Below are 27284 nucleotides of genomic sequence, written 5' to 3' on the forward strand. Positions count from 1 at the left end.
TTCATTTACAGTATGACTGCTAAATAACTTGCCATGGGGCAAGTGCCTGCAATTTGATAAAGAAGACGAGACACACCAATGAATTCAATCTCGCTCGGATGAACGGGAATTATTTCACATTTCTGCATGTAAAACGATATTTATTCTCTTTGAAATTATTTTTTTCATATTTTTAGGTGTCAGGATCAGATTCATTGGATTGACATTATTTCCGATGGGAAAAATTGGCTCGTTTATTGTACGTTTTGGTTGTCGTCGTTGTGTATAAAAAAAACAAGGGTGTCAAAAGTGCGGCCTGAGGGCCATTTTCGTCTCGCTGTCTGTTTTTCATCGACCCTCAGTATATTGTAAAAATAATAACAGAGGATCGAACCGCCAACCTTTCAGTTTCGAGACAACCTGCTCTACCACATAAGCCACTTCCATCACAAATAAAATGTATTGTTTGTTAATGAGATATTATTAGATATTACAGCTATGACACAGAGCTAATACGTTATGTTTAGAAATAGTTTAGCGCCCCACTGTGGTTCACATGTTGCCCACACAGTCAGGAGATTGGGAAGACCTGGATTCGAACCTCTGTTTGGGTCTCTGTGTGGAGTTTGGATGTTCTCCCCGTGAGTGGGTTTTCTCCGGTTTCCTCCCACATTCCAAAAACATGCTAGGTTAATTGGCGACTCCAAATTGTCCATAGGTATGAATGTGAGTGTGAATGGTTGTTTGTCTATATGTGCCCTGTGATTGGCTGGCCACCAGTCCAGGGTGTAGCCCGCCTCTCCCACTGAGGTCAGCTGGGATAGACCCTTGCTCATGCTATTCTATGACAAGGTTGTTCCACGGTTTGGACAATAATCTCTTAAAGTATGCCAAATATTGTTTTTTGCAAAAATGTTACTTAATTTTGCCTTCGGGGTATTTGCCGCATAGTATATAAAACAACCATTCACACACCTATGGTCAGATTGATCTCCAATGAACATCCAATAGCATGTGGGAAGACACAAGAGTACCAGGAAAAACCCACAGCAGTCCCAGTCAAAAGTTTAGAGACACCTGCCCATGCTGTCTAATGACAAGGTGAGTCCAAACATTCGTCTGGTATTGCATAAAAACCGTAAAAAAGCGATAGTTTTGGGAAGCATGGACCGTGGGAACCAAGTGACGTTCCGACCCCTCTTCCCAGTTAAGCACAGTGATCCCAGCTGTTTTGGACTCCATCCCTGACCCGCTATACACCCCCCTCCCCACCTGAAACAGGGCCAGGTAATTAAAGTGTGTGCCTGCAGCTTAGCCCGCCTCTGCCTCCTCAGGCTCTCATTAGCCACAACGCAGCCTGAGCTCTTAAATAACGCACAGCTCTTTGGTGCCGCGGGCCCTCTAGCCTGCGGGTGCCACTTGGCCCGCTATGTACCCGCGCTGATCGGGGACAGCGCCAAGCCCCCGCTGGTTCCTACACAGCAGATGCCTGCTTCATGGGAAAGTGCAACAAAAGTTCTGCTGCTTTTGCTTCTAAAGTTGTTGTGATGAAACAAGACGTCTAAGGAAATGAACTTTGGAGGAGCGTGGACAATCAGTTAGTCAATCTTCTCCTTTTAGGTTGGCCAACATCTACATATTACAGCACCCGAGTCAAATGCATTAGAACTGCAGTGTGAAAACACTCCAGGGCCAAACCCTCTAAAATTGTTTTTTCAAATAAAGACTCTTTCCTTTCCTTCTTTAGTGGCTTCATGAATGGCAATCATCATCTTAACAGAATGTTAAAACACCCTTGAAAAGCGACTCATGTTTTTCAGTCTGGTCACGTTTCCACCAAGCGGCACGATTCTGTTTAGTTCAGTTCATCACGGTCCGGATTCCATTAGAAAGCCGATCAGTTTCATCACTAGCTCTTGGTCTAGTTTGTAACATGCAGTACGTGTCATACTTTGTTAGGGACAGTACAAAATGTGTCCAAAATGTTGGGATGAAAACCAAATGGTACAATAACTGGAGCAAATGAAAAAGGTTTGATGCTACGTTTTTGTGTTTCCATTGCCAAAAGTCGAAAAGGATGTATGGTAGACATCTGTTGGGATATCAAGTACAGTGGTAGGGTCACTAAAAGGGGCGGAGCTAGAAACAGTGCAAGAGAACGGCCACCTCTTCAATGGGAAGCGAATCAACAAGAAGAAAGTTGTCCTTCATTCTTGTTTAACGTGTGGCCCCACCTTCGATTAGCCCTTTTCATACTACCAGCATTTTTTGGGTCACTGTTCTGTATAAATGAAGAGCTTGCAACCAAAAGGCGCTAAATCCATTTTGACTGATTTCAAGAAAATCAATGATTTTTAACTACGCACATATCAATCTATTTGGTCATCAAGTCTATATTGCAAATGAAAGAGCTATCAATATAGGTCATAAAAATGCATGCTATAAAAATCCTGCACACACCATGTATTTTATATATTTTTTTAAATTAATTTTTTTTTCGGATTTAGCGCCTTTTGGCTGAAATTAATTTGAAGTCACCTTTAACTTCTTCAATGGCAAAAGAATGTAAGGTGCTTTAATGTGCTATGCTAATAAAAAACACAGAAGCCATTCTCAACATACAATACAAAATAATTATTATTAATTAAATTAATAAAAATGTTATTAAAAGCAGTGCTCCTATTTGACTGCACCATGAAGGTGACAGTGACAAAAATCATCTCATTACAAACTCTTTACTCTAAGTAAAATAATGTTTCTCATGAAAGTTGGAGGTGTCAAGGTAGAGACATGCCTTTTATGGCGTAAAAAAAAACTTCCATGTTACAGAATACTGTAAAAACACAATTCTCCTGAATTGCATAACATACTGTAACTATCATACGTGTACTTAATGTACACAAACGAAACAGGATGCGCACTGATACTGGCTTTCTGTATGTGCAGTGCCAATTGTATTCTTCTCTCTGATTGGTCAGTTTATCAATAGATGGGAAACTTGGGCCAATCAGAATAAAGAATAAAGAAAGGGATTTAGCTCCTTTTGGTTGAAATCTGAAATGGAAATAGCGCCTTTTGGTTGAAAGCATAAATTTCATATCACTTTTTTTCATATTTTTAAAAATGATTTCAAGACCAAAATATGTGATTTGGATACACATGACAGAGGTCTATTAAACTCATGAAAAACATGCAACTTAGTGAAAATTGGATTTAGCGCCTTTTGGTTGCAAGCTCTTATATATATATAGTCATATAGTAATAGTAAGCAAACCGGACTGCACTGCTTGAGACCGAGAAGAGAGTTGAGACGCATCTATGTTTTAATGCAGATGCCCAAGGGCTGTATTCTCAATGCACACATTTGGAGGTCATTTCCTCTCAGTGTTGTTGTGGCAACAGATTCATTTACTCATCTTCACCGTGGACTTGAGTGAGGCTCTCAACAACGCTGTTGTTCAGCATTTTTTTTGAAAGAACACAGCTGTTTCGGTCAAGCGCTTCCCTGATTGCTCAGAGAGTTGCTGCTTTATTCTTTTTCGCACACAAACGTACGAACATCCAAACATGGGGCATATTCACATGCTCTCTCAAATACCTCACTGTTTTATTTACAAGGCTTGGAGACCCAGAGTGCAGGCGGGGGCACGGGAGGGGGCACAGGGCTGTCTATAAAGTGGGCAGGAGTGGAGCTTCATAAGTATTAATGTGACACTACATTCTGGGGCAATTCCACAGCAGGTGAAACACATGCAATAATGCAAGCGCAATAACAAACATACTGTTCAATACAGACCTCAAAATATATTAAATATAATATACAGTATTCACAAAAAGTAGGAGTGATGTCAGCTTTGTGGCGATGTTTTTTGTTAATGTCCAAAAAAGACGTTACAACTGTGTGTAAAACTTGTCATGCACAAGTTCCCCATGATGGTGGGGAACTTTAATATGGCCAACCTACATCATTTATTGGGTATTTGGGTTTAAATGCTTGACTGAGCACATCGAGCATCGCTATATTATGCCCATTGTTGATCAAACTATACAACAGATTCGTCATTTTTTTATCATACCCACTGTTGCTGACTATCATTCTCCATTGGAGAAATATCACTTGATCAAGATTTTTTTTTTACATTCCATGCTAGTAAACAAGTAATAAAAGTATGTATGATCTGTGCTGACATTGCATTGATATTGGTATCATCCAAAAGTTGTATGTGGACACCACCAACTACAAGTACATAAAGGAAAAATAGGAATCGGAATTTAAAATAAGAATTGCAAATGAAGAATGGCTAGGGCTGAGTGATATATCGATATTTTTTAAATATTGATATTTACTTTAAGCATGATATCAAAAACAAGCATATCGTTCTCATCGATATAGACTGGATTGTGTTTCAAGATGGCGCCGCCAATACTTGGCTATAAGATATGAGGAAGGTGTCTAAGTGAAGGACATGTATTTGGTGAAGGTCCTGCTACAAGCAGGCAAAAAAGCCATCCCCAAGAACTTGGGAAAGGAAGACTCCCCTACACAGGATCAATGGACTTTGATTGCAGAGGAAATCTACATAATGGAAAAGCCGACACACCGCCTGCGGGCGGCTGCAGGAGGCTGCATTTGAAGAAAAATGGATGAAATGGACAATATTTATGACCAAACAACGTCAAAGACCCTAAGGAAGATCTAACAAAAATTGAAGTATTGATGGACTGCCAAAAAATAACTGGCAAAAAAATGATCATTATTATAATTGTGAAGGTAGCCTATTTGTATTGGATGTAATGAAGTATCCACTGAGTGTGTGTACTATTATTATTATTATTATTAAATTCTCCTGCACACTAACCATGACATGTGCAGCGCTATGTTACACTGACGAGTCTATCCCGAAGTGCAAAGGAAATGAGGCAAATCGTGTTTTACCGTTGTCCTCCACGGTGAAGTGAAAGACGTCCGATGTGGCGTTTTCTTCTCTCCGCAGCACGTAGCAGATGTTCAGGTCATCAATGTCGGCTGCAACGGGAAATGAGTGTCAATGATGCAATAAACAATGTGTGCTAATACGCTACGAGGGATAATGTATCAGGACAGCTACAGGAAGTGAAAAGTGAAGACTTTCTACATGGTTTTGGATTGTGTTCTACAAAGTTGGAAACTCCACTTCAAGCTATCGTTAATTCACTGATTGATTCGGACCTGTGTCCCAACACTTTTGTCTATCCTAGCATGATTAATGGTGTAAAAGTCATTTCAAGTGTAGTCTTTCAAGATGAAAACCGGCGTTCAATGAAAACAAATTGCATTGCGCTCACTGGAGCAAAGTGATGATTTTTCCAACATCAGAAGCACTTTGAAGGCGCATGCAGATCAGCGCCGGTACCAGCGGGTCTCTGCTCACCAGGCTGCTTATCAGCACTCAATGATGACAACACCCCCCCACCCCCCACCCCCTCCGTTCCCTCCCTCATTGTGGAAATCCACACATCCATAATCCATCAGGACGTTAAACCAACACAGCGGCGAGTGAACGTGGCGGCCGCCTGTGTCAACAACACCCCCTGCAAACAGACCAGGTGACTCTGGATCTTTTAATGACAGATGAGACCAAGAATGTTAAAAACAGGATTTTTGCACCTGCGCTTCCACAGCAGCTGTTTTCCCAAACATTTTGGGAATTATAGGTCTTTGTCAGTGACGCTTTTTTTTTTCCGTCCTCAAGCGCACAGTGCAGAAAAATCATGAAGGGCTGCAAAAGGCCTCGTCCCTGTGAAGCATTCGGGTCAGTAATAGATGCCAAGCAGCTTCATAAAACTACAGATTTATGACTGGGACACATTCAAAACCGGAATTCCGCTGTTTCCTGTCAATGCTCAGACAAGCAGATATCGACTGAAAAATGTACACTATGAGGATAAAGGTATCATATTCATCAGATGAATAAGGGTGACTCCTTTTTGTTCAATCTAAGCTGGTGAATACTGTACAATATAAAAACAACACACATATCACAATGGAAAAACTTGGAACGGACCATTAATGGAAGAGAAATTCAAAGTGCCATTGCGGGCGACAAGAGTGGGAGACAGGGGTGTGACCGTGCCGATGATGTGACCACTTTTACACTGGAACTATGGTTCAGTCTAACACGGAAACTCAAATTAGAGGATGACCTCTGTCCGCTACAATGGATAGCATACGATAAGAACTTTGTTCCAGTCATGATAAGACCTTCCAGCAATGGATCCCAAGAGGTATAACCACATGGTGTACAATAGTAAACAAGGGGAAATTCATGAGCTTTCAAGAATTACAACAACTATTCGATCTGGGCGAAAACGATTATTTTAGATACATGCAAACTACTATGACAGGAAAATAAAATTCTGGATGAATAGAAGAAGACATGGGCTGATTCAAACGGCGATGTCTGCCTACAAATCAAAAACTACCAAGATAGTATCCACACTATATAAAAATTTAATGGAGGGAAAGGCAAATACTCATTATATTCAAGAAAAATGGGAAAAAGAGCTCAAAACAAACATTACAGAAGCTGAATGGTTGGGTATGATTATGACCCAAAACACCACAACATCATCTCGGGTCCGGAGGGAGCATGGCTGGAAGAATAGAATTAGATTTTTCATTACACCAGAAATTAAACAAAAATATCTAAAGGTTACCCAGCCATGCTGGCGTCAGTGTGGTACAGTCCGTGTCAACCATTCGCATGTGTTCTGGCTTTGCCCAAATATCATTCATTTTTGGAAGAGGGTATGTAAAACCCTGGAGAGGATTTTGGGTTACAGTGTGACTTTTTCATGTGAGACGTTGTATCTGGGCCACGTGGTGGGACACTCTGTGTTAAGAAAAGATATCGTGATGGTATTTGTATAAAATCATCAAATGGCTTCATCCAAGACCCCCGGTACTGGACGACTGGCTTTGTGTGATGAACACAATATATGACATGGAACTATTGACACACAGATTGAGGACTAAAGAAGACATGTGTGGAGAAAAATGGGTGACATGGACACTGTTCACGGACAAAAATCAAGGAAATGACTCAAATTGCACCATGACAGGGAATGTGGGTTAGCCAAATTGTGTGATGTGTATGTCCAGTGCCCCCTTTTTGTTTTGACTGTGTTTGTATTGCTGTTGACGTTTTGTTTTTAAAAAAATATAAAAATAAATAAAAATAAAGTATTAAAAAAAAAAAAAACACATACAAAAGATGGCGTTTTGGTTTGTAATATTGAAGCTATGTCATATAATATATCACAAAAGCTGCCCAATTAAGTGCTTCTTGTATGCAAATGTTCCTTGCAGAGCCTTTGTTCCCATGACAATAATACCAGTACTAAGGAAACCGCAATCAAAGTGCACACAAAAGGTCTTGGTTTTGTTCCAGATGGTGAACCGCAAGTGTACTGCACTTCTTCATTTTAGGTCAAGTGCATACTTCCACCTTTGTGGGAAGACTTTTGGGAAAGCCATTTTGTGTTTCCAGTGTCCGTGAAAGCATGCTTGGAACAAGCGAAGGAAACTGGCCATGAAGCCCAGCTTTCACTTCCTGTGGGTGTCCCAGTACTTTCCCCCCACATAGAGTATATTTTATTCAGCTTTTCTTTGAGGTTGTGTGTCAGCGCCAGAGGACCCGGGCGCACACAGAGTCAAGTGTGTGAAGGCGGCTAAGACATCACATCAAATATTCAAAGAGGAACGTCTCATGGGAGACGCCCTGCAAGTGGGACGAGTAAATAAAGAGGAAGGGATTGTCTCTTTCACCTGAATGACTTTTCTGACGAGCCTTTTTGCTCTCTCGCCCCCAGTAGAACCCCCCCCACCTCTCCTCAGCCGCCACCGCCTGTCCTCCCATCATGCCTTGCTCTGTTCTACATCTGCTCTTAAGCATCTTCTCGCTCTGAGACCCCCACTTTAATGAATACAAACGCCCCACAATGTGGCCCCCCAGGCCCTGGTGCGCCCCAACCACACTATCATCCCGCCATCTTGCGGCCTTAATGGCCCCGGCATTCCCGCGTGCAGCTTGGCCACGAAGCGCCACCGCCGCTCACAAGTGTTCATCCCGTCAGCGAGAGCGACACGCTGACCTTTTCACACCATCATCCACTTCCTATCCTGCTTCAATGAGCACGGCACGGAAACACTCCATTATTCATCTGGAGGTGTCTGAGAGACTTTGGTGTGAAACAACGCGCTCTGATGATGATGATTACACTGCATGAGAAACAAGGCCCAGCAATCAACATCCACCTTCTCAGGCTGGCACCTGTCACTAGCACCACTCATTAAGTCTCTGTGAGGAATTTATCCACAGCATCACGGATGAAAGTATTATTTTTGTACTACAGTTACACTTTTATATGATTATTTCATCAAAAAAAATCCGGATAACGACATTTTCAAAAGCACAGCAAGGGAGATCTTCTATGGTATGATTGATGATTAATTATTATTTCAAATATGTTTTGTTCTATTAAATAGCATGACAAACTTTAATTTGAACTTTTTATAATAAATCCTCAGGTGTGCCGTGAGGAATTATACCATATGAGGTTTTTTTAAATTAACATTTATTCATCATTTTCTGCAAATATTATGTCATGTCGAGTGTCGTGGTGTAAAGACTGGCAGAGCGATGCCATATTCGTCTGTGTGGCAACACGGAGCCGATTGCCTCGTTCCTCCAATAGACTTAGTGATGCACGTGAGGTGGTTAGTGTTGTGCCGCAAGATTTTTCCAATGTAAAAATCCTGCCCTTGCTCAAAAGAGGTTGAAAAACACTGCTCTATAGCACATGTATGAATCTCAGTTGTGGGGGCTAAATCCAGCCCGCTACAATTCCATCTGGCCCGCAGAACCGCATTGAGTTGGCCCGTCTTACAGACTTTAACAAACAGTGCGTACAGTGATTTGAGTAATAAAACATTCATTCATTCATTTTCTACCGCTTATCCTCACGAGGGTCGCAGGGGGTGCTGGAGCCTATCCCAGCTGTCTTGGGGCGAGAGGCGGGGTACACCCTGGACTGGTGGCCAGCCAATCACAGGGCACATATAGACAAACAACCATTCACACTCACATTCATACCTATGGACAATTTGGAGTCGCCAATTAACCTAGCATGTTTTTGGAATGTGGGAGAAAACCCACATATGCACAGGGAGAACATGCAAACTCCACACAGAGATGGCCGAGGGTGGAATCGAACTCGGGGCTCCTAGCTGTGAGGCCTGCACGCTAACCGCTCGGCTGCTATGCAGCCTAATAAAGCAGCTCCTCTGGTGTAAACTACTCCTCTGGTATTTTGATTTTAGAAGTGGAAACAATATTTGATATTTGTGAATAGCACAAACAGATATATTATATAAAAATATATTATCTATATAATATATATATATAATAATATATATATATATAATATATATATATTTCCCAAGAGAATAAAGTCTCCCAGACCAGACCGGTGTTAGATCTGCACAGTCCAATCTTAGATCACTGTATGGCTTACCTTGACTGAAGCTTAGGACCGAGTTGTTGCCCCGGCCGAGGTGGACGATGTACCCGTGTTTGGGCGGTGTCGTAACGTGGAACACCAGTGACGCCGGGCTGCTGTCCCTGTCCTCCGCCCTCAGGTGTTTGGAGTTGATGAGGAATCCCAGATGACCCGTGGTCAGGATCTTCAATGTGGGGGCACCCTTGTTTACCACCATTTGTGGGACACCGTTGTCAATGGAAACGATGGTGATCTTCAAGGTCTGTGGGCGACGGGTCTCAAAAACAGTGTCCGGGAAGACGTAGAAGTCCGAGTGAGTGCCGTCGGTAACAGTGAAGGAGAAGGAGTCCTCGGAGGACTCAGTGCCGTCGTGTTTGTAGCTGATGAGGTTTTCGTTCAGGTCTTGTTTGGTGAAGGTGCTGACTGGTCTGGAGTGGTTGAAGAGGAGTTTGCCGTGGACGGGCAGCTGGGTGATGGTGAACTTGAGCAGCTTCTCGGCGGTGTCCTGGTCCTCGGCTGTGAGTTCAAAGGGCGTGATTAGCTTACTGCGCCCTTCTGTGACTTTCACATCATTGATGGTCACCACAGGTTTCTTGTTGTCAACATCCAGGATGGAGATTCTGAAGGTTCTGAAAATGGGATTGTAGCCGTCGGTTACTTCAAACTCAAAACTGTCCATCTTCAACTCGTCGTCTGCAGTGTGGATGTAGTAGACCTTACTGCCGGCGAGTTGCAGCTGCGTGAAGGACACGATTGGCACCCCTGGGGTGTCCGTGCACTCCAAATGCCCTCTGACAGGCGCCCTTGTGACGGTGAAGACCAGGTTCTCGTCTGGGCTGTTGAGGTCAGTGGTGCTGAGGAGGTCGGTGGTCAGAGTAACACGACCACCTTCTTTCAGGGACACACCTTTACTGACCACATGAGGGAAGACCATGTCGATGCTGCCCACGCTGATGTAGAAGTAACGATCAATTAGTGGGTTGATTCCATCCGTCACATCAAACTTGACCAGGTCTCGGATGCCCTCCTGGCCGTTGTGTGTGTAGAATATAAATCCTGTGTCAATCTCTGCTTGTGTGAAGTTCATGCCGAGTGTGATGTTCTCCACCGACCCGAGGGCAGTCCTCCGCTGAAGCAGACCCTGACCTGGCCCAAAGCGGGTGATGTAAGTGAGAGTGCTGTCCTCTGAATCTAAATCAGTGGCTTTGAGGACTTTGTTGTCGATGTCTTTTGTCTCGCCAATTTCCACCTCCAAGCCGTCGTTGATTTGCATCCTGGGGGTCTCGTCATCAATGGGGATGATCATCACAATCGCTGTCTTCTGCGCTGAGAACTTCCCGTCAGTCACAATGACTTCAAAGCTGTCCTCTGTTGTCTCTGAGTCGTCGTGTTCGTAGACGATACTGGATGCTTCTCTGATCTCCTCTAGTGTGAAGTTAGTCACCAGGACTGAGCCAGTCGGCAGCTGGTTCAAAATGGCGCCATGTTTAGGAGGTCTGGAGATGATGAACAGCAGTTCCTCGGCCGGGATATCAGCGTCGCCGGCATTCATGATGGGAGTATCGATGACGATGTTCATCCCCTCCATCACGACAATCTCCCTCAAATAGATCTCTGGCTTCTCATCATTGGTGGGGATTATGATGATAGGAAAGAAAAGGTTCCCTGAAAAGTTGATTCCATCGGAGCACCTAAGGGTGAACCTGTCCTCCACCGGTTCCACACTTTTATGAATGCTCTGCACGTAGTAGATATTTCCTTCTCTGATGTCTCTGATGGTGAAAGAACTGATGGCTGTGCCTGACCTGGACTTTTCAGACCCGGGTGCAGGTGAAATATTCTCCACGTAGCCAGCAGTGGGCTGGACTATGATGGTGCAGAGGATATCTTCTACTGGGGTGTCATTGTCGTCTGCATCCAGGTGCTGAGGGCCAATGGCCTTCAGGTCCCCTTCAATGACGCTGAACTGCACCCCAACTCCAACTTCAGGGGCCTGGCTGTCCACGGGGAGGATGGTGACCCGCACGTGCACCCCGATGACCTTATTGCCCCCCACAGTCCAATCATCGGACATGTCTGTGAGTGTCAAGTTGAAGCCGTCCTGCTGCGACGTGAGGCCTATCTCGCCGCCAGTATGGGCGTACACAACCAGGCCGTTGATGACGTCAGCCTGCGTGAACCTGCTGGCAGGCACTCCTTTCACCAAAACCTCACCCATGGATGGTGTGTCCTCCAAAATGAAGGTCAGATGGAGGTCATCAGTGTCATCATCACGGCCTTGGATCACATTCGTCGTGATTTCTGTGGCGCCATTTTCTAGCACATCCATGTGACAGCCAATGGTTCCTGCGGGCAGACTGAGAATCGGTGCTTCATCATCCACGGGCTTCACGTGAACTTTGACAGTCACGGTTACAACATGGAAACCGTCACTGACGTCCAGCTGGAACTCATCACTAGGCGTCTCCTCACCACCGTGACTGTACGATATCCTCCCTTGTGAGAGGTCCTCAAGACTGAAGACTGCTTTTTTCTCCAAGTCAGTGAACGCCAATTGAACATGTCCATGTTTTGGCGGCTGGCTGAGCGTAAACGAGATCGTTTTACCCTCAGTGTCGGGGTCTGTGGCATCCAGCTCAGCGATGGTGATGATATGGATGCTGCGCTCAAACACTGTGAAGCCTGTGTTAGTAATTTGGGGGGGCTTGTTGTTGACAGGCTGGAGGTATATGGTGAACGCCCCCTCCACGCTGTTCCCTGCAGTGTCCTCCACATTGTATCGGAACTGCACCACATGCGCGGTGATGCCCAGCTCAATGTTGGGGGGGCTGTAGGCGATTTTGTGGTGATTCAGCTGAGCTTGTGTGAACTCCGCAACCTCGGTGTCAGGGCTGTCTGTCAGAACCAAATAACCAAAAACGATAGGGTTGTTTTCATCGGTATCAGTCGGGGGGTGGATGACCGTGTATTTAAGGTCACGGTCTTCAGAGTCCAAATCAGTGTATCGCAGGACTTCTTTGCTGAACTGAGTGAGCTTGTACTCCTCCACGGTCATCTGCAGGGTAGTCCCAGGGTACAGTTCAGGGGGCACATCATCGATGGGCAAAATTCGGACTATAAACATCGCCTCACCTGACTCATTGGGTGGGTCGTTGTCATCCTGGACTGTGAATACAAACTGGTCGATGACTGTGTCAATGTTGTGAGGCCCTACATGCTTGTAGAAGACTTTCCCATTGGTGATGTCTTTCTGCAACCATTCTTGCACCTCCTTTTCATAAACCTCATCTTCAGAGTTAAACTTCCAGGAGGAGGGGTCCTCCGGGGCATCAGACTGTCTCAGAAGAACGGTGCCGATTGTAGAAAAGGGGGGAACAAGGGTGAATTTAATGGTGGAGTCCTCAGAGTCAATGTCAGCGGCACTCAGCATGAGGGGGGACATCGGCATCATCTGGTGTTTGAAAAGGACCATGCCAGTGTTGGCATTGATGATGGGGGGCTCGTCATCAGTGGGAACAATGGTGATGGGAAAGAGAAATTCCACTTCATGTTTCCCATCCGTCATCTTGAACACAATGTTGTCACTGTGTGTGTCGCTGCCATCGTGCTGGTACACAACCACCCCGAGGGTGAGGTCGTCAGGGGTGAAACTTTTTCTGCGAGACCCCAGCACCATCAAGGTGCCGTGGCGGAGCCCGTCCACCACTGTTATGGCCACCATGTCCAGGTTGTCTTCGTCGCTGATCTCCAAGTTGTGGCCGCTGGAGAGAGGGCGGGACTGGCCCTCGTAAAGCAGCTGGCCTACGTTACGGGTCACAACGGGCGCCAAAGAGTTCATGGGTTTCACCACAATCATGAATGCAAAGGGGTCTGAAACGGCCCCCTCTGGGTCTACAACCTCAAACTCCAGCTGGAAAATCCTCTCAGTGTCTGAGTCCAAGGAGGGGGGCTTGTAGGCTATTTTCAGGTCCTGCAGGTCTCTCTGGTAGAAAGAGGTGATGGGCAGGTTCTGGTCGTCTGTGCTGACGATGAAGCCTTCCTCATAAGACAGCGGTGAGGTGATGTTGAAGATGAGCTCCCCAGCATCGGACTCAGCGTCGTCTGCGGCTAGCATGTCTGACGTGAGTGCGGTCAAGACAAACTGGCTCACTTCCATCATCATCATGGACACAAAGCTTGGCTTGGGCGCTGTGTTCTCCTGTCCCTCTCGGATGCGGACCATGAGGTGGAAGTGCTCCTGCTTGACCAGGTTGCCCTCCTTGTCGTGGAGCTCCACCACCATGGGAACGTGATCCCGGTTGGGTGACGTGTGCTCGAACGTGTGCTGGTAGCGGATGTCAGCGTGCGTGAAATCGTCACAATCTATGCTTTGGGACAGTTTGCCACCATCCACCAGCCGACCATAGCGTGGCAGCACGCTCCCACTGGACAGGGACATCACTCCACACTTGTACAAGTTTCGGTCATATGTGAAGTCCATAATCCTCTTGTCTATGGGGTTGCTGGTGCCCCTCAGATGAGCCACAGTGAGAGGCATGTTCTTGGTGAGGAGCTCCAGCTGCGTAAAGACCACCTCCACCTCCATCATGAAGGGAATGATTACAGTCTCGGTGTGCGCGTCGTAGCGCAGCTGCAGCCTCACGCGGTCCCGCGCCGGACTCCTGGAGCCGTAGTGGGTGTACGTGACGTCATGGTTGCCGAACTCACACGGGAACTTCTTCGGGGAGAGGTGTCCCGGCCGCTGTGAGAGGGGGTCGTTGTCCAGCACGGTGATGCTGCAGCGGTCCCCCGGCTGCGTCTGGACTACCAGGTCGTTGACCGGGTCGACGGACACGGATCTCCCGAAGGGTACGCGTATTCCGTTGTTGCCAACTAGTATCGAGTCCTCGGAGAGTTCGGAGCGCAGCGCGTAAAACAAGCCAGGAGTGGCGAGCTGCGTGTGCGCAATGCGCGCCAGTGAGAGGCAGAGAAGTCCGCACCACATATCAGCAGCGGACATCATCCCAAGTAAAAAAAAAAACAACAACTAAAATTCCTCTGCTAGGTGTAATGAGCCGTCCACGCGTGACTCGTGGATGCGTCCACCCTGATGACGCCCTCCACTCTCAGGACGCCAGCGGCGCTCACCACTTTTAACTTGAGAGCTCGGATGGCTGCTGGCGCGCGCTCCCGCCCCTCTGTGCACGCATTGGAGCGAGCTAAAAGCAGCCGCGAGCTCAGCCTCTCAGCTGATTGGACGGATCCTTCTGTCATTTACGAGCAGAGGGCGTGGATTTGGCCTGACAGCTCTCTTGTCAGTCAAATATCAGTTCAATCAAGATAAACATAGAGGGGGGAAATGATAATTCGGTGTGAGAAGGAGACATTAGACGCTGGTAATAACGCAATCAGGACATTTTGGGGGAATATAGAGTTAAAAAATTTAAGAAAGGGACATAAATAAATGACTTAAGTAACAAAAGGCATTCATATTTTATTTATCTATCGCTATCAAAGTGGTTGCACTTTGGAGTGCTGTAGAACTGAAAGTGGTTTGTTATATTTTGATTATCTTAGGGTCAAAATATTAGCAGCAGTTCTCAATGTAATGCGATAAACAATAATAAACATAAAGTGAGCACCATCTTTGTGAAGGCTGAATTTCTGATGACTGGATCTCATGATGTTGCTGGTTCATGAAGTGCCTTTTATTGGGATGCGAGTGTGTCAAGAACAAATGCATGGTCGACTCTTCCACTTCAGGGCTAACCGTAAATGCCCTTGAAACTTTGAATGGCCATCAGCAGCGGGGATGAAATTGTTTCTTAAACCTGAACTAAAAATCTATTCGGCCTCAGGGAGTGGACCTGCAGTGTAAGTTGGAACAATCTGTGGAATTGTTTCTTAAACCTGAACTAAATCTATTCGGCCTCGGGGAGTGAACCTGCAGTTTTAAAAAAATAACTCCACAAATTCTCAAACAAACATCTTCACTCTCCTCAAAGACGCTCTGAAAATGCCAAAAAAGTCCGTTTTTAAAACCCCCACACAGGCAAGATGCTGTGAAGGTGATGAGAGGGACTTTTAGTGCCTTGTCATTTAAAAGCATCCCCCCTGCCTCCTTCCCTTTCCTTTTACAGCTGCCGTATACTTTACAGTGTATGTTTTCTGCAGCATTCCTGCAGGGGGATGAAACACATGATGCTCAGTGTGTACAGGAGAGTGCTAAAAGGAGGTGGGAAGAACAAAGGAGGCAGGTAAAGGTCGTCATTCCGGATGACTTAATTAGAGAGCAGTTCCAACATTTTCACCTGGAATGCCAACAGTTGCTTTTTGTTTTCCTGAAGGAAAAAGAGCCGACATGGAATCACTGCACTACACCGTTTGCATTTTTAAAGCTCCGAATTACATTTTTTTGAAACCAGACAACCTAAGAATACTACCCCCAGGTGGGGAAATGTGAAGAATATCAAGAAATGGATCAATTTTTCAATATTTTTCATCCATTTTTCAATATGCAAAAAAGTTTGGGCACCCTTGCACCAGAAGTTCTAAGCTCTAGTTCCCACCTGACTAATTAGTCACTTCCACATCATTCTGGAAACTGGGAAATAAACTTAGCAGCACTTTTAAGATACATTCATGCAAAATTAAAGAGGGAACGAGGCCCCATGTGGACCCGATAAGCTCCAGTATATTTGACTAAAATCCGCTTAGACAAAAATAACAACGCCATTAAAGACATACTTCAATCACGGTTTTATGCTGCTGATTCCGATATCAATCATCTATGAGTGAGATCGGCCAATCCCAATCACATGGACCAACTGTACATTTTTCTATTTATTTATGATGAGGGCTATTAATCAGGGGCGTCTTTAGACAATTCCAAGGGCCACGGACAAATAGGTCATTATTAAAAAATAAACTTGTCTTTATGGTCACTAAACAAGCACACACAAATAGTGTTTGGAGGACAAGACATAATTAGTATAATGACTCATGAGCATAAGCGGCACAGAAAATAGATGGTTGGATGGATGGACAACAAGATGAAATGGTTCAGTGACATTTGAAAAAAAATGAGTACGTACCCTGTAAAAGTAATATTCACTTCCCTGTGGGACAAAAACGAGCTCCAAACTAACCACATTTCATGTTTGTTTTAAAAACAAAATGTCACTGCGGTAAAAAGTCACTTTGGTGTCCGAAGACAACAAGCTTGGCGGATAAAGCGTGGAGAGAAAAATGCAAGAAGAGTGGAATACCAATAGCCTTGACGGCTCAATAAAGTGCTGTCAACCCTAGGTGACACAGCACACATGTACATTTATGTTACGTTTGTGTTATCTCGACATGATTATTTTTGTGTTCGGCTTTAAAAGGCATTTATTGGCATGAGTCGATTACATGTTTTTAACGGAAATCCGCCGATAGTAATTGGTAGTCGATCCATCAGAGCTTCCTTAATTCTGACCCTTTCTTTTATATAGGTAAGGTCACCAAAACATTAGGAACAGCTCTCTGTTAGGTTAATTGGTGGCTCCAAATTGTCCATAGGTATGAATGTGAGTGTGAATGGTTGTTTGTCTATATGTGCCCTGTGATTGGCTGGCCACCAGTCCAAGGTGGACCCTGCCTCTTGGCCAAAGCATATATAAAGGTCATTAAGAACATACAGTGTACAGTCTACGATGTAGGCCGTGCTGCGTGATGTTTTACCTTCATGCATTGAGCGTGCTGTTGCATCCCAACACATCTCAGTCTTAAAAGTGTCAAACAACGTGCAATTAAGTCTGGCTCACCCTACAGAGGTCTGACGGGACGCTCCCACATTGTACACACACAAAGACTCACATCTGTTGCTGCTTTTGTTCCCACATGTCATTGGTGGAAGTCAGCTCCTTTCTCCAAACAGCTCTGTAATCAAGCACACAATGATGGTGAGACTTTACACAAACATTTACTGTCTGCTCAGTTTGTTCCTGTGCACATTTATGACCACTAAACAGCATACTATAGTATATTTCACATAGTATTGTTGTTGTGAGGAAGCAGAGGGGGCTCTTCTTAGAGTGATAAGTAAGACATATACAGGTGGTGTGTATCCGTAAAGGTGTGGAAGTTGGTGCTGATCCAAAGTGGGATTGCTGGGACTTGGCGGAAGTCTGGCATGCTTTTAGAAAAAAAATATTAGGGACAGCTTTGTGGTGTAATACAGTGCAGTTGTAGCAACACAGTAATAAGCATCTTGTTCAAAGAATACCTGACATCGTCAGTAAGACAGTCTTTTGTGTTGGATTGATGCGTGTGTGCTTAATGGACAAATGGACGCTTCAATAAGACGAAACCACATCATTTGTGAAAGGAAAACAGATTAAAATGTGATTTTAATGCATTCAAGGGCTGTTAAATGAACTGCTGCCCTCTAGCGGTGACAATGTGTAAGTGCGTTGTGCTCAAATGAACTCTCGCGTCATGTGTGTTTGATATAGAGTACTTACTGTGCATGCAAAAGCTAGAGTAGGTTCAAGCTCAGCTTCTTGACCCTGCAGACTGACCACGCTGGAAAGGGCTGCTTCTAGAAGGAGGAGGGGGAGGAGGAGGAGGACAAGGGGGCAGATGTTCGTGAGGTAGTCATGGGACTCTTTTGAGAGCCTAATAACACAGCTTCATGCAGCCTCCACTCAGAGTAGGAACAGACAGTGCAGCTGGTTTGAAGGTTAACAGCCATCTGTGTGAAGCTCCATTCCAATTAGCTGCTCTTACCTGCACACACATTCACACACTTGGCAAAAAAGGACTGAGTGACATTTTCTATCAGAGCATCAGCGAGTAAAAGATGCTCCAGGTTAAACTGATCTGATGCTCGTCAGCGGAGAGGAACATATGACCTCCAACATGGAAGCACTGGGATGGTGATGAAGCTGAAAATGTTCTAAAATTGTACATGAAGAAAGTTTGCTGCGCAGCAAGTCAATGTAAAGTCAGTCATTGGCACACAGGCGACATTTTTGCAAAGCAATTAAATATATTTGAAGGATGTCATTTAAGTTGCTATAATCCCTTCCCACAGCAGGGGGCAGCATTGTGTCGTTAACGTGATTGAGTCATGTCATAGTGAAGGCCTCAGATGGATTGTCCTTTTGCCTTGGCCGTGTGTGTGTGTGTGCGCGCGCGCAATGGATGTAATGCATGAGCGTGCGTGTGTGGCTACCCATATATTCCTCAGTCCCCCCTGCTTTTATCCAGCTTCTTACCTGAATTGAAGGCCACACACTGGAGGTTTTTTATCTTCTCTGAGGCTGCTGGAGGGTCACAAGATCTCATTTTAGATTTGGCACCTGGAGGCCAGGGCGCTACTGGAGGTTTGCTTATGGGCGATGCAAGACAGAGATGATGAGAGTTGCGGTAGGGAGGGGAAGTTGAAGGTGTTGACTCATTGTGGCTTCTAAAAGGAAGTGAAGATGTGATGATTGCACGCTCACTTCCATGCACACATCACCAGGTACACTTGGACAATGATGACTTGGTCAAAATATTAGAAACAAGTGCAATAAAGAACACAATACCTCTCAGAGTGTCAAGCCTGCAGCTCCATCTGGGAGAAGTATCTTTCCAGCTGGTCGCTTGTGAAAATGAAGCCTGCAACACCTGCTTTGTTTGAGCGTGAAATGTTAATTTCACAGCCGCTGGAGCTCAACATCATGCAGACCAATGAACGATGAAATTTGATGATTACTCACTTTCAAGCAAAAAAAAAACAGGGGAATAATCTGCGTTATCTGGATTTTATCAGCATGTTAAGACATCAGTACAAGGATAAAGTGAGGGTAAAAGTATGAGATGATTACTGGAGAGTAACACTTCATCTTCTTTATCTCATCATCATCTAAGTACCACATTGAAACTTGATTGGCAGGTGTGTAGTAACATTTTTTTATTATTATAAAGAACAAAGGCTGCACGGCGGACGAGTGGTTAGCATGCAGACTTCACAGCTAGGAGACCCAAGTTTAATTTCACCCTCGGCCATCTCTGTGTGGAGTTTGCATGTTCTCCCCGTGCATGCGTGGGTTTTCTCCGGGTACTCCGGTTTCCTCCCACATTCCACAAACATGCTAGGTTAATTGGCCACTCCAAATTGTCCATAGGTATGAATGTGAGTGTGAATGGTTGTTTGTCTATATTGTTGGATTATACAGTCTCTTAGTGGTTTTTGTTTTAATCGCTTATATTACAATAACACCATCCACATCCGTTTTCTGTACCGCTTATTCCTGACAAGGGTCACAGGCATGCTGGAGCCTATCCCAGTTGGCATTTCTTTGATGATTGTCGAAGTTGTGAAATACCACATGGTCCGACCGCATTGTTGTTGCAGCTAAAGCGTGTCCCGAAAGGCTGGACACTCATTATACAGCCATCCATCCATTTTTTATACCACTTATCCTCACTAGGGTATGCTGGAGCCTATCCCAGCTGACTTCAGGCAAGAGGCGGGGTACACCCTGGACTAGTCGCCAGCCAATCACAGGGCACATATAGACAAACAACCATTCACACTCACATTTTTGTGGAATGTGGGAGGAAACCGGAGTACCCGGAGAAAAACCACGCACACACGGGGAGAACATGCAAACTCCACACAGAGATGTCCAAGCAGAGAATCTGCGTATGTACATGGTTAGTCTGAAAAATGGAAGTGGCCCTTGCATCCTTTTTCAGTATGCAGCCCTCGGAAGAAAACTTTTGGGATACCTAAAAATCGTAAATATAACTAATTCTAATCACAATGTGCGTACAAAGTAAACTACTTAAAAAGTTTTGCGTGTGATGACACTGTCGTTTTATTGTCATTTACAAACACTAAAACAAAAAAATAAAACACAGACAGGATTGGGTGGTTAGTTACCTAGAGAGAGTGAAGACGAGGGCAGCATGGAGCATGTCATGTTAGCGTACGTCTACACGCATAATGTATACGTCCGAGTACATAAATAGGACAAGAGCTGAGTCACTGTCTCCTCAGAGGAGACCAGCAGCGCCCATCTCCTCGTCCTCCCACTCTGTCCCTGGGAATGAGGCGCAGCTCTGAGCCATGTTTGAGGAACACGTTCCCTGCAACGCAAGATAAAACATGAGCGTGTGTGTTCACTGATACTATCGTCAAAGTTTAATTAGCATAAGATGACATAATTAGCAACAAGGTTACACCAAAGGTGTTGGCCATGGTTAATTATAGTCCATTTGAAGGGGATGTGCTTGTGCCGGGGAGGGATGGGTGCTGGCCATGGTGCTGAAGTAGCAGATGCGTTTGTTACACACTAGTGTTTGCCAACCGCTACGCCGTGGCACATGAGTGTAGCCCGGGGGCCATTTTCAGCCTGCAGCTCAGCCATGTGCTTACATTTGACAGAAATCACATTGTTTTGCTATTTTTATGAGACTCCTCATTGTCCCATTGTCTTTCTGTCGTTTCGGGGGTGCGGGGTCATTCATGAACTAACCCTGCCAGCTGATGAAATTGGCCATCAGTGGGGAGGACCAGGGCAACGGAGCCAACCTGCCCTGGCTGGCAAGGCTTGCTTGGGGGCAGCTGAGTGAAAAGGTGTTTCACGTCATGCCAGCAACAGTATAACTTGATTTCTTGAACACAATGGCGTTTGTTTGTGATGCAGATCATTAAACAAAATTGTAAAGATCTTTGTCAAATAAAAATTTGATTGAATGTTTTTGTGCGACACTAAAGCAGAACATGGTCACTCACCTGCTGTTTGTGCAGGGTTGATTCCTATTCCGTCTGCAAGGAGAGAAGGTCCACTTTCAGTTAAAGGTATTCTCATGCAAACCCGGAATTATTCAGCATGGGCGTTATGGTAGCTCCCCAGTGAAGCTCAAGCTTCAGCTCATGAAAGTTCACAGACAGAAACAAAAGACCCTGATTGGTTAAATCGGCATAAGACATCCAGGAAAGCTGGACTGGACCACAGGGTGGACCTGAATTTTGACCGACAGCAGCCAAATGGCTAAAGAGGAGTTTTCACCTCCCCGCCGTGGAGATTTCAGCGACATCGTTGCTAAAATCATATTAAATGTACATCAGACTCCAATGAGCTTCCCCTGTTTAAAGTAGTCACCACTGGTACTCCTGCACATTGCAGTCTATATTTGTATTTCATGAAGGTGATTCCTGTGATTTATAAAGTGAAAAGAACTCACCATTAGTGATGATGGCGCTGGTGGCTGAGGGCACTTTGAACTGCAGAAAAGTGAAGCAGAGAAGGTAAATAAAAAGTCTAATCCCGCTGAGTGAAATAAGACACGGCAGCTCTCCAAGCATCACAGACCTTATGACACATTCATCAATATGTCACCACACGTGTGTCATTGCTGGGCGAGGGAGTCGTGACAGCGCGCACACTTGAATGCCACTGCACGTAATTAACACAGTAGTGGCTGTGCCCGGGTTTCTGGATATCTATGATGGCTAAGTATACAGGTGCTAGTGTAGCTGACAGGATTAGCGTGGTCGGACGAAGCTGCCTGGCGACAGGAGATAGGGCAGCACCGGCAGCATGAAATGAAGTTAAGATGAAGAATTTTTGACCGAGAGTGAAACTGCGGCATGACCGAAACCTGAGGGATTTAAATATGTCAACACAGGTTGCTTCTCCCGAAAAAGCTTTTCTATTTAATATTCAATATCAAAAGAGGGTCAGGTTTGATCTATTTTGAGATTTTTTTCTATCTCCAAGGAACCACAATGTATTAAGGCTATATACAGTATGTCCACATGGACATGGGGGTTATTTTAAAGTCTCATCCACATGCAAGTATCACGTCAAGTCAAACTTTATTTTTATAGCACATTTGAAAACAACCTGGGTTGTTTTATACGACAATAACAATAAAAGCAGCAAAAACAATAAATATATACACTATAGTGGGGGTGGGCAAACCTTTTGACTTGTAAGTTAACAAAGAGTGTGCTTTTATTCAGGAGCACTTTGTACATCAGACCAAATCAAATATCGCAATTTATTTTTACAGTTGTTTTTTTTATGCCATAAGACACCTGAAATGTACATAAAGAATGTGTGACATACAATATGAACTATGAATGATAAAACATTGGCTATTAAAGACTATGTGACTATCCTATTTTACTTCCCAGACAGAGCAGTGTGGGTTGTGTGTCATATATTTGTTGACTTGTGTTTGGCACCATGGATGAGGTAGTTGTCTGGATCGCCGCATGTGAAAAGCTACTTAAACCATCAAAAGGTTGTCTCAGACTGACTCTGATGACTTGCAAGTCATGTTGCCGGTTTTTCTGTTAAAAAGTTTAAGTACTTTGGAAGCAACCGGCGGGGAGGATGTGTCCCTTGGGCCACTGTTTGCACACCCCTGAAGTACAGCAACACATAAACAGCAAATTTTCAAATATACAAAATAAAAGTTAAATCCAGATTTTTTTTTGTTCTTAAAAATTTAGGTTATTGAAAACTTCAACTGTGTTTTTTGGCTTGTGTCATATGTATGTAAACCTTACTAAACAGAACACATGTAAATGAAGCTACTACTAGTATAAAGCAGGTCTAATTATGTCACTGGCTCCAGCAAAGCTTTGGCATATATTTCATGTTTATATTCCCAAAAACAGTGCTGTGTGAAATGCCATTGAGAGATGAAAATATTTTTCTCTTGCTGGGAATCACAAACACCAACCACTACTGCCTGAGCTTGCCTAAGCCATGGCGAACAACTGCAAACAGAGCAAAGAAGAGCTGTCTGGCCTGCAGCATGCCCATATAAGAAAGCCTGGCTCCTGAGACAGCCAATGTTAGAAAAAACCCAGAAAAAAACGAGCGTTCAGAGCCATCCCAAACTTCTTTCACAGCTCACTTCCGAATGCACAAGCCTCATTATATGAAACTTTGACACCGTTTAACACGAGAATAAAACATTCTAACTACATTTATAGGTCAGAAAAGTGGAAAAAGCACAATAGGTCCCCTTTAAACATTTCAGATAATCAAACAAATTTTAATATTAGTCTTTGACAACACAAATGAACACAAAATAAGGTTTTTAAATTAAACCTTATTAAGGGAGAAAAAAATCCAAACCTAAATGGCCCTGTGTGAAAAGGTGAAAACTCAAGCGTTTGTGATAACTTGCAATGAGTCTCTTCCAGCGCTGTGGAGGAATTTTGTCCCACTCATCTTTGCAGAATTGTTGTCATTCAGCCACATTGAAGCACCTTTTTAAGGTCATGCCACAGCATCTCAATAGGATTCAGGTCAGGACTTTGACTAGGCCACTCCAAAGTCTTCATTTGGTTTTCCTTCAGCCATTCAGAGGTGGACTTGCTGGTGTGTTTTGGATCATTGTCCTGCTGCAGAACCCAAGTTGGTTTCAGCTTCAGGTCACCAACAGATGGCCGGACATTCTCCTTCGGGATTTTTTGGTAGACAGCAGAAATCATGGTTCCAGTTATGTTGGGGGGCAATCACTTTTTCAGACCAGGCCGTGTATGTCTGGATTTTTTTTCCCCTCCCTTTATAATAACAAGTTTCATTTAAAAACTGCATTTTGCATTCAGATGTGTTGTCATTGACTAATATTTAAATATGTTTGATGATCTGAAACATTTTAAGGGGACCGATTCTGCTTTTTTTTAATGCTCTAAAACATGTGTTGTAAATATATATATGTTTTTAGGTTACAGAGCAATAGATAATTAGCTTGGACCTTTGGTGATTATTATCGCTGGGTTTGGGCTTAGCATAAATTTTGCTTGTTGTTGACCACTGAAAACTTGAGCATGTTCATACTCGGCTCCACTAGACAAGTGAGCAGTTAAGCAGCCACCCTTCTCCGTATTTTGTGTTTCTTTCTCCCCTTTAATATGGACTACCTCTGCAATAACCTTTCCCACAACCCCGCTTTGTACGATGTACACATGCCAGAACAATGCATGTATTCTGCCTTTTCGCTCTGACTTTACATGACTTCCAGCAACCGGATGTGACGTCAAATGTAACCCAGTCCTTATTATTACCTCCTCAGCTGCGAACTTCAGAACTGCAGTGAATGGCGTGCTGTCTGGGACACTTAATCTGCAAGAAAATGACATTAGTTTGCTTTAATGCCACGTCGATTAACTGCAACTCTCAGGAGGAGCAACTGACTTACTCATTTTTTAAAAGTGATATTTAATGCTAATGTCTGTCAAGGCATTACATTGAATTTACTAGCCTGAATGTACACACGGTTTCATGTTAAGTGATGCAGATACATTTTACATTATACATACATGATACATTATTTTAGAGCTATTCAGTGCTGCAAAAGTTAGCATATGCTAACATATAAACTACCCTACATATCAGCGAATGTGCCAACAAGCTGTTATTATCTAAACCCGAGAAAGTAAAACAACCTTCTGAAGACGAAAATAGAGGGACATGCACAGTAAAGCTAAAATAATCTAAAATAACAGATGCAGAGCTGTCAATGAGTGTACTCACACTTTGAACGGGAGCCGAGGGTCCGACGTCAACGTGATTTTAAACGTCACTTTGGACCTGGACAAGCCGACACAAAGAGCGGTATCGTCGCCTCCGCTTTAACCTTCCGATTCTTACATTTGAGCCAAAATATAAAAAAGAACAGAGAAAAAACTTACATGTTTCAGGCGAGGCGACGCTGTTCGTGATCTGTTTACTCACACCCGGAAGTCCGAAGGACCCCAACGTACACGTCATCCATGTAATAGTATTTTTGACACGTAACGCCACTGTTTTGCCGTTTTTAAACAAATAACAATTTTTTAATGTAATTAAACACAAATTTACTTATATCTTCAATGACTGCAAAGAAAACACTGTGTGATTATGTGTTTTAAAAACAGGCATTCTTTCCGGGCTCCCAGTATCTACCGTAATTGACAACAGTGATGGGCACTGACATAACGATGGCACTGAAAAAAAATTGTACTGCGTTAACCAATGTACAATTTTTTTATTGTGTTAATATAAAAAATATCATGCATTATTATGGTGCATTTTCAAAAAGTGTAAAATCAACATTTGTATTATATATCAAATTATAGCGATTGATGTGATTATTATTATTTGATACAAATGCTGCAACACTTTATACAATAGGTCCAGATAACTCAGTTCTTGGCACTGCACTATAAATAGCGAAGAAATAGATGCATTGTAGGCAGTGGTAAAAAGAATGAGAGCAGACTGACAATGACTCAGAGTTCCAGTGCAGACACTTAAGCACATTTCTGCAGGGTTTGCAAGATTTGGCCGAGAAAAAATGGAGTTGAAGGTTTTGAGTTGCTTTTTTTTTAATGAAAATGTGTATACACCTTTTATGAAATGGGGTGTGGCGAGCACAAATGAAATGAAAGTAAGCGGAAAGAAAAGATGAAACCCCTCATCCTGTCAGAGGGCTTCTGAGGGTCTATTCAGGAGGCATAATACGGCGCTGGCACACAGCGTGCGGCATTCAATGAAAAGAGCTCATTAACATAGTAAAAGCTGCTGTAGTGGGTAAAAATACCACTTACCATGCTCCACTGTAATCATTGCTAATGCTGCTGATGCTTGCATTTATTGTACAAAACATAAAGTCTGTGTATTGCACTTGTTGAGCATAAACCGCCAAACAGTGACAAAGCATCTGCACGGGATTGCCAAGGCGCAGGAAACTCATGCGCAATAAGCAATGAGTCTCCAGCCAGTGTTGAACAACTTACTTGAAAACACATGCTTCTATATTTATATGTAGGACATTGTGCTGCTGCAACACCCCCTCAGTCGTCCTTTTGATTTCTATGCTTACTTTGAGTCAGGGATTTTGTTTTCCTGGCCTGGTGCAGCTCCAAAGCTTGCCATATGACGACTATATCAGCGCTGTTCCATAAACATCATTGGCTGATCGGTATCTCACATTTGTGACTCGTTTGGCTTCTTAATGTAACATATTTGAGTGTTAAAATGTCCAACATCAGCCCAGCTTCATGCAGGGAGGTGCTTTATAATTAATGCTAAACCAGGGAGCTCATTATCTTGATGGAGTTAATGCTGGATTTAAAGCTCTGAGCAACTTAGCAGATAAGACCTGTATCATCAGCATAAAAAGGGTCACTGGAAGTTGAGATCCTTTTTTTATTTGCCATCAAAATGTTTAGGCATTAAAAGTAATTGTTAGTATATTAACATTTTATTAACATTTCCGTATATTGTGCATCACATCTTAAATCATAACCTAACACCTTTATCCCCCACTATTACCTCCTTTCCCTCACTCATAGTCTATTTCTGTATTGTCCATATAAGTCCCACACTTAGTCCAGATGATTAATTAATCCTAAATTGAATTTACACAACACTCCAAATCAGCCACATAAGTTCAGCATATACGTTAATCATTATCATTATCCTTTCTTGGAAACTACAAGGCAGATAATTATAAGCAGCTGGTGGCAAACCTCCTGAAGTCCTACAAAGCCCTCAGCTGCAATATGTTACTGAAGATACACTTTTTGCATTCCTATGTAGATTTCTTTCCATTCCGTCTCAGAGGGGTCCAGTAATAACCATGCAACATTTTTGATTGTATGAAGCGTACCCTAGCATCTCTTGATCAGTCTGTATCAACATTGCATTGAGATTTAGTAGATACACTTTATCAAGGATGGATTGGATTTCATATGAACATTTCTATTTTAAACCAGGGTGGGGCCCTTTCAAGAGGAAATG

The 27284-nt window shown here is 43.8% G+C and overlaps 2 protein-coding genes across 3 annotated transcripts in view; both read right to left on the reverse strand.

The window, feature by feature from the left end:
- The window catches only part of frem2a (FRAS1 related extracellular matrix 2a), a 40615-nt gene extending 26005 nt beyond the window's left edge, over positions 1 to 14610 (reverse strand). For both annotated transcript variants that reach the window (XR_009132026.2, XM_058086568.2), the window contains exons 1-2: positions 9535 to 14610; positions 4916 to 5005 (exon numbers count right to left, since the gene is read on the reverse strand). Coding sequence is in view for 1 of the 2 variants with exons in the window: in XM_058086568.2 (XP_057942551.2) it covers positions 4916 to 5005; positions 9535 to 14521 (5077 nt within the window). In the remaining variant the exon portion in view is untranslated. The remainder of the gene's footprint in view (positions 1 to 4915; positions 5006 to 9534) is intronic.
- Positions 14611 to 19281: 4671 nt separating this feature from the next.
- On the reverse strand, positions 19282 to 25286 carry ufm1 (ubiquitin-fold modifier 1). Its single transcript, XM_058087042.2, has 6 exons — positions 25193 to 25286; positions 25035 to 25091; positions 24566 to 24623; positions 21721 to 21760; positions 21269 to 21301; positions 19282 to 20619 (listed from the first exon to the last, which is right to left on the reverse strand). Coding segments are annotated over exons 1-6 (294 nt in total). The 5' UTR covers positions 25195 to 25286; the 3' UTR covers positions 19282 to 20515.
- Between the last annotated feature and the right edge of the window lie 1998 nt (positions 25287 to 27284).

The sequence above is a fragment of the Doryrhamphus excisus genome, linkage group LG21 (assembly GCF_037039965.1).
Source record: "Doryrhamphus excisus strain RoL-2023G ecotype Guam linkage group LG21, RoL_Dexc_Guam_v1.1, whole genome shotgun sequence".
NCBI classification, from domain to species: domain Eukaryota; kingdom Metazoa; phylum Chordata; class Actinopteri; order Syngnathiformes; family Syngnathidae; genus Doryrhamphus; species Doryrhamphus excisus.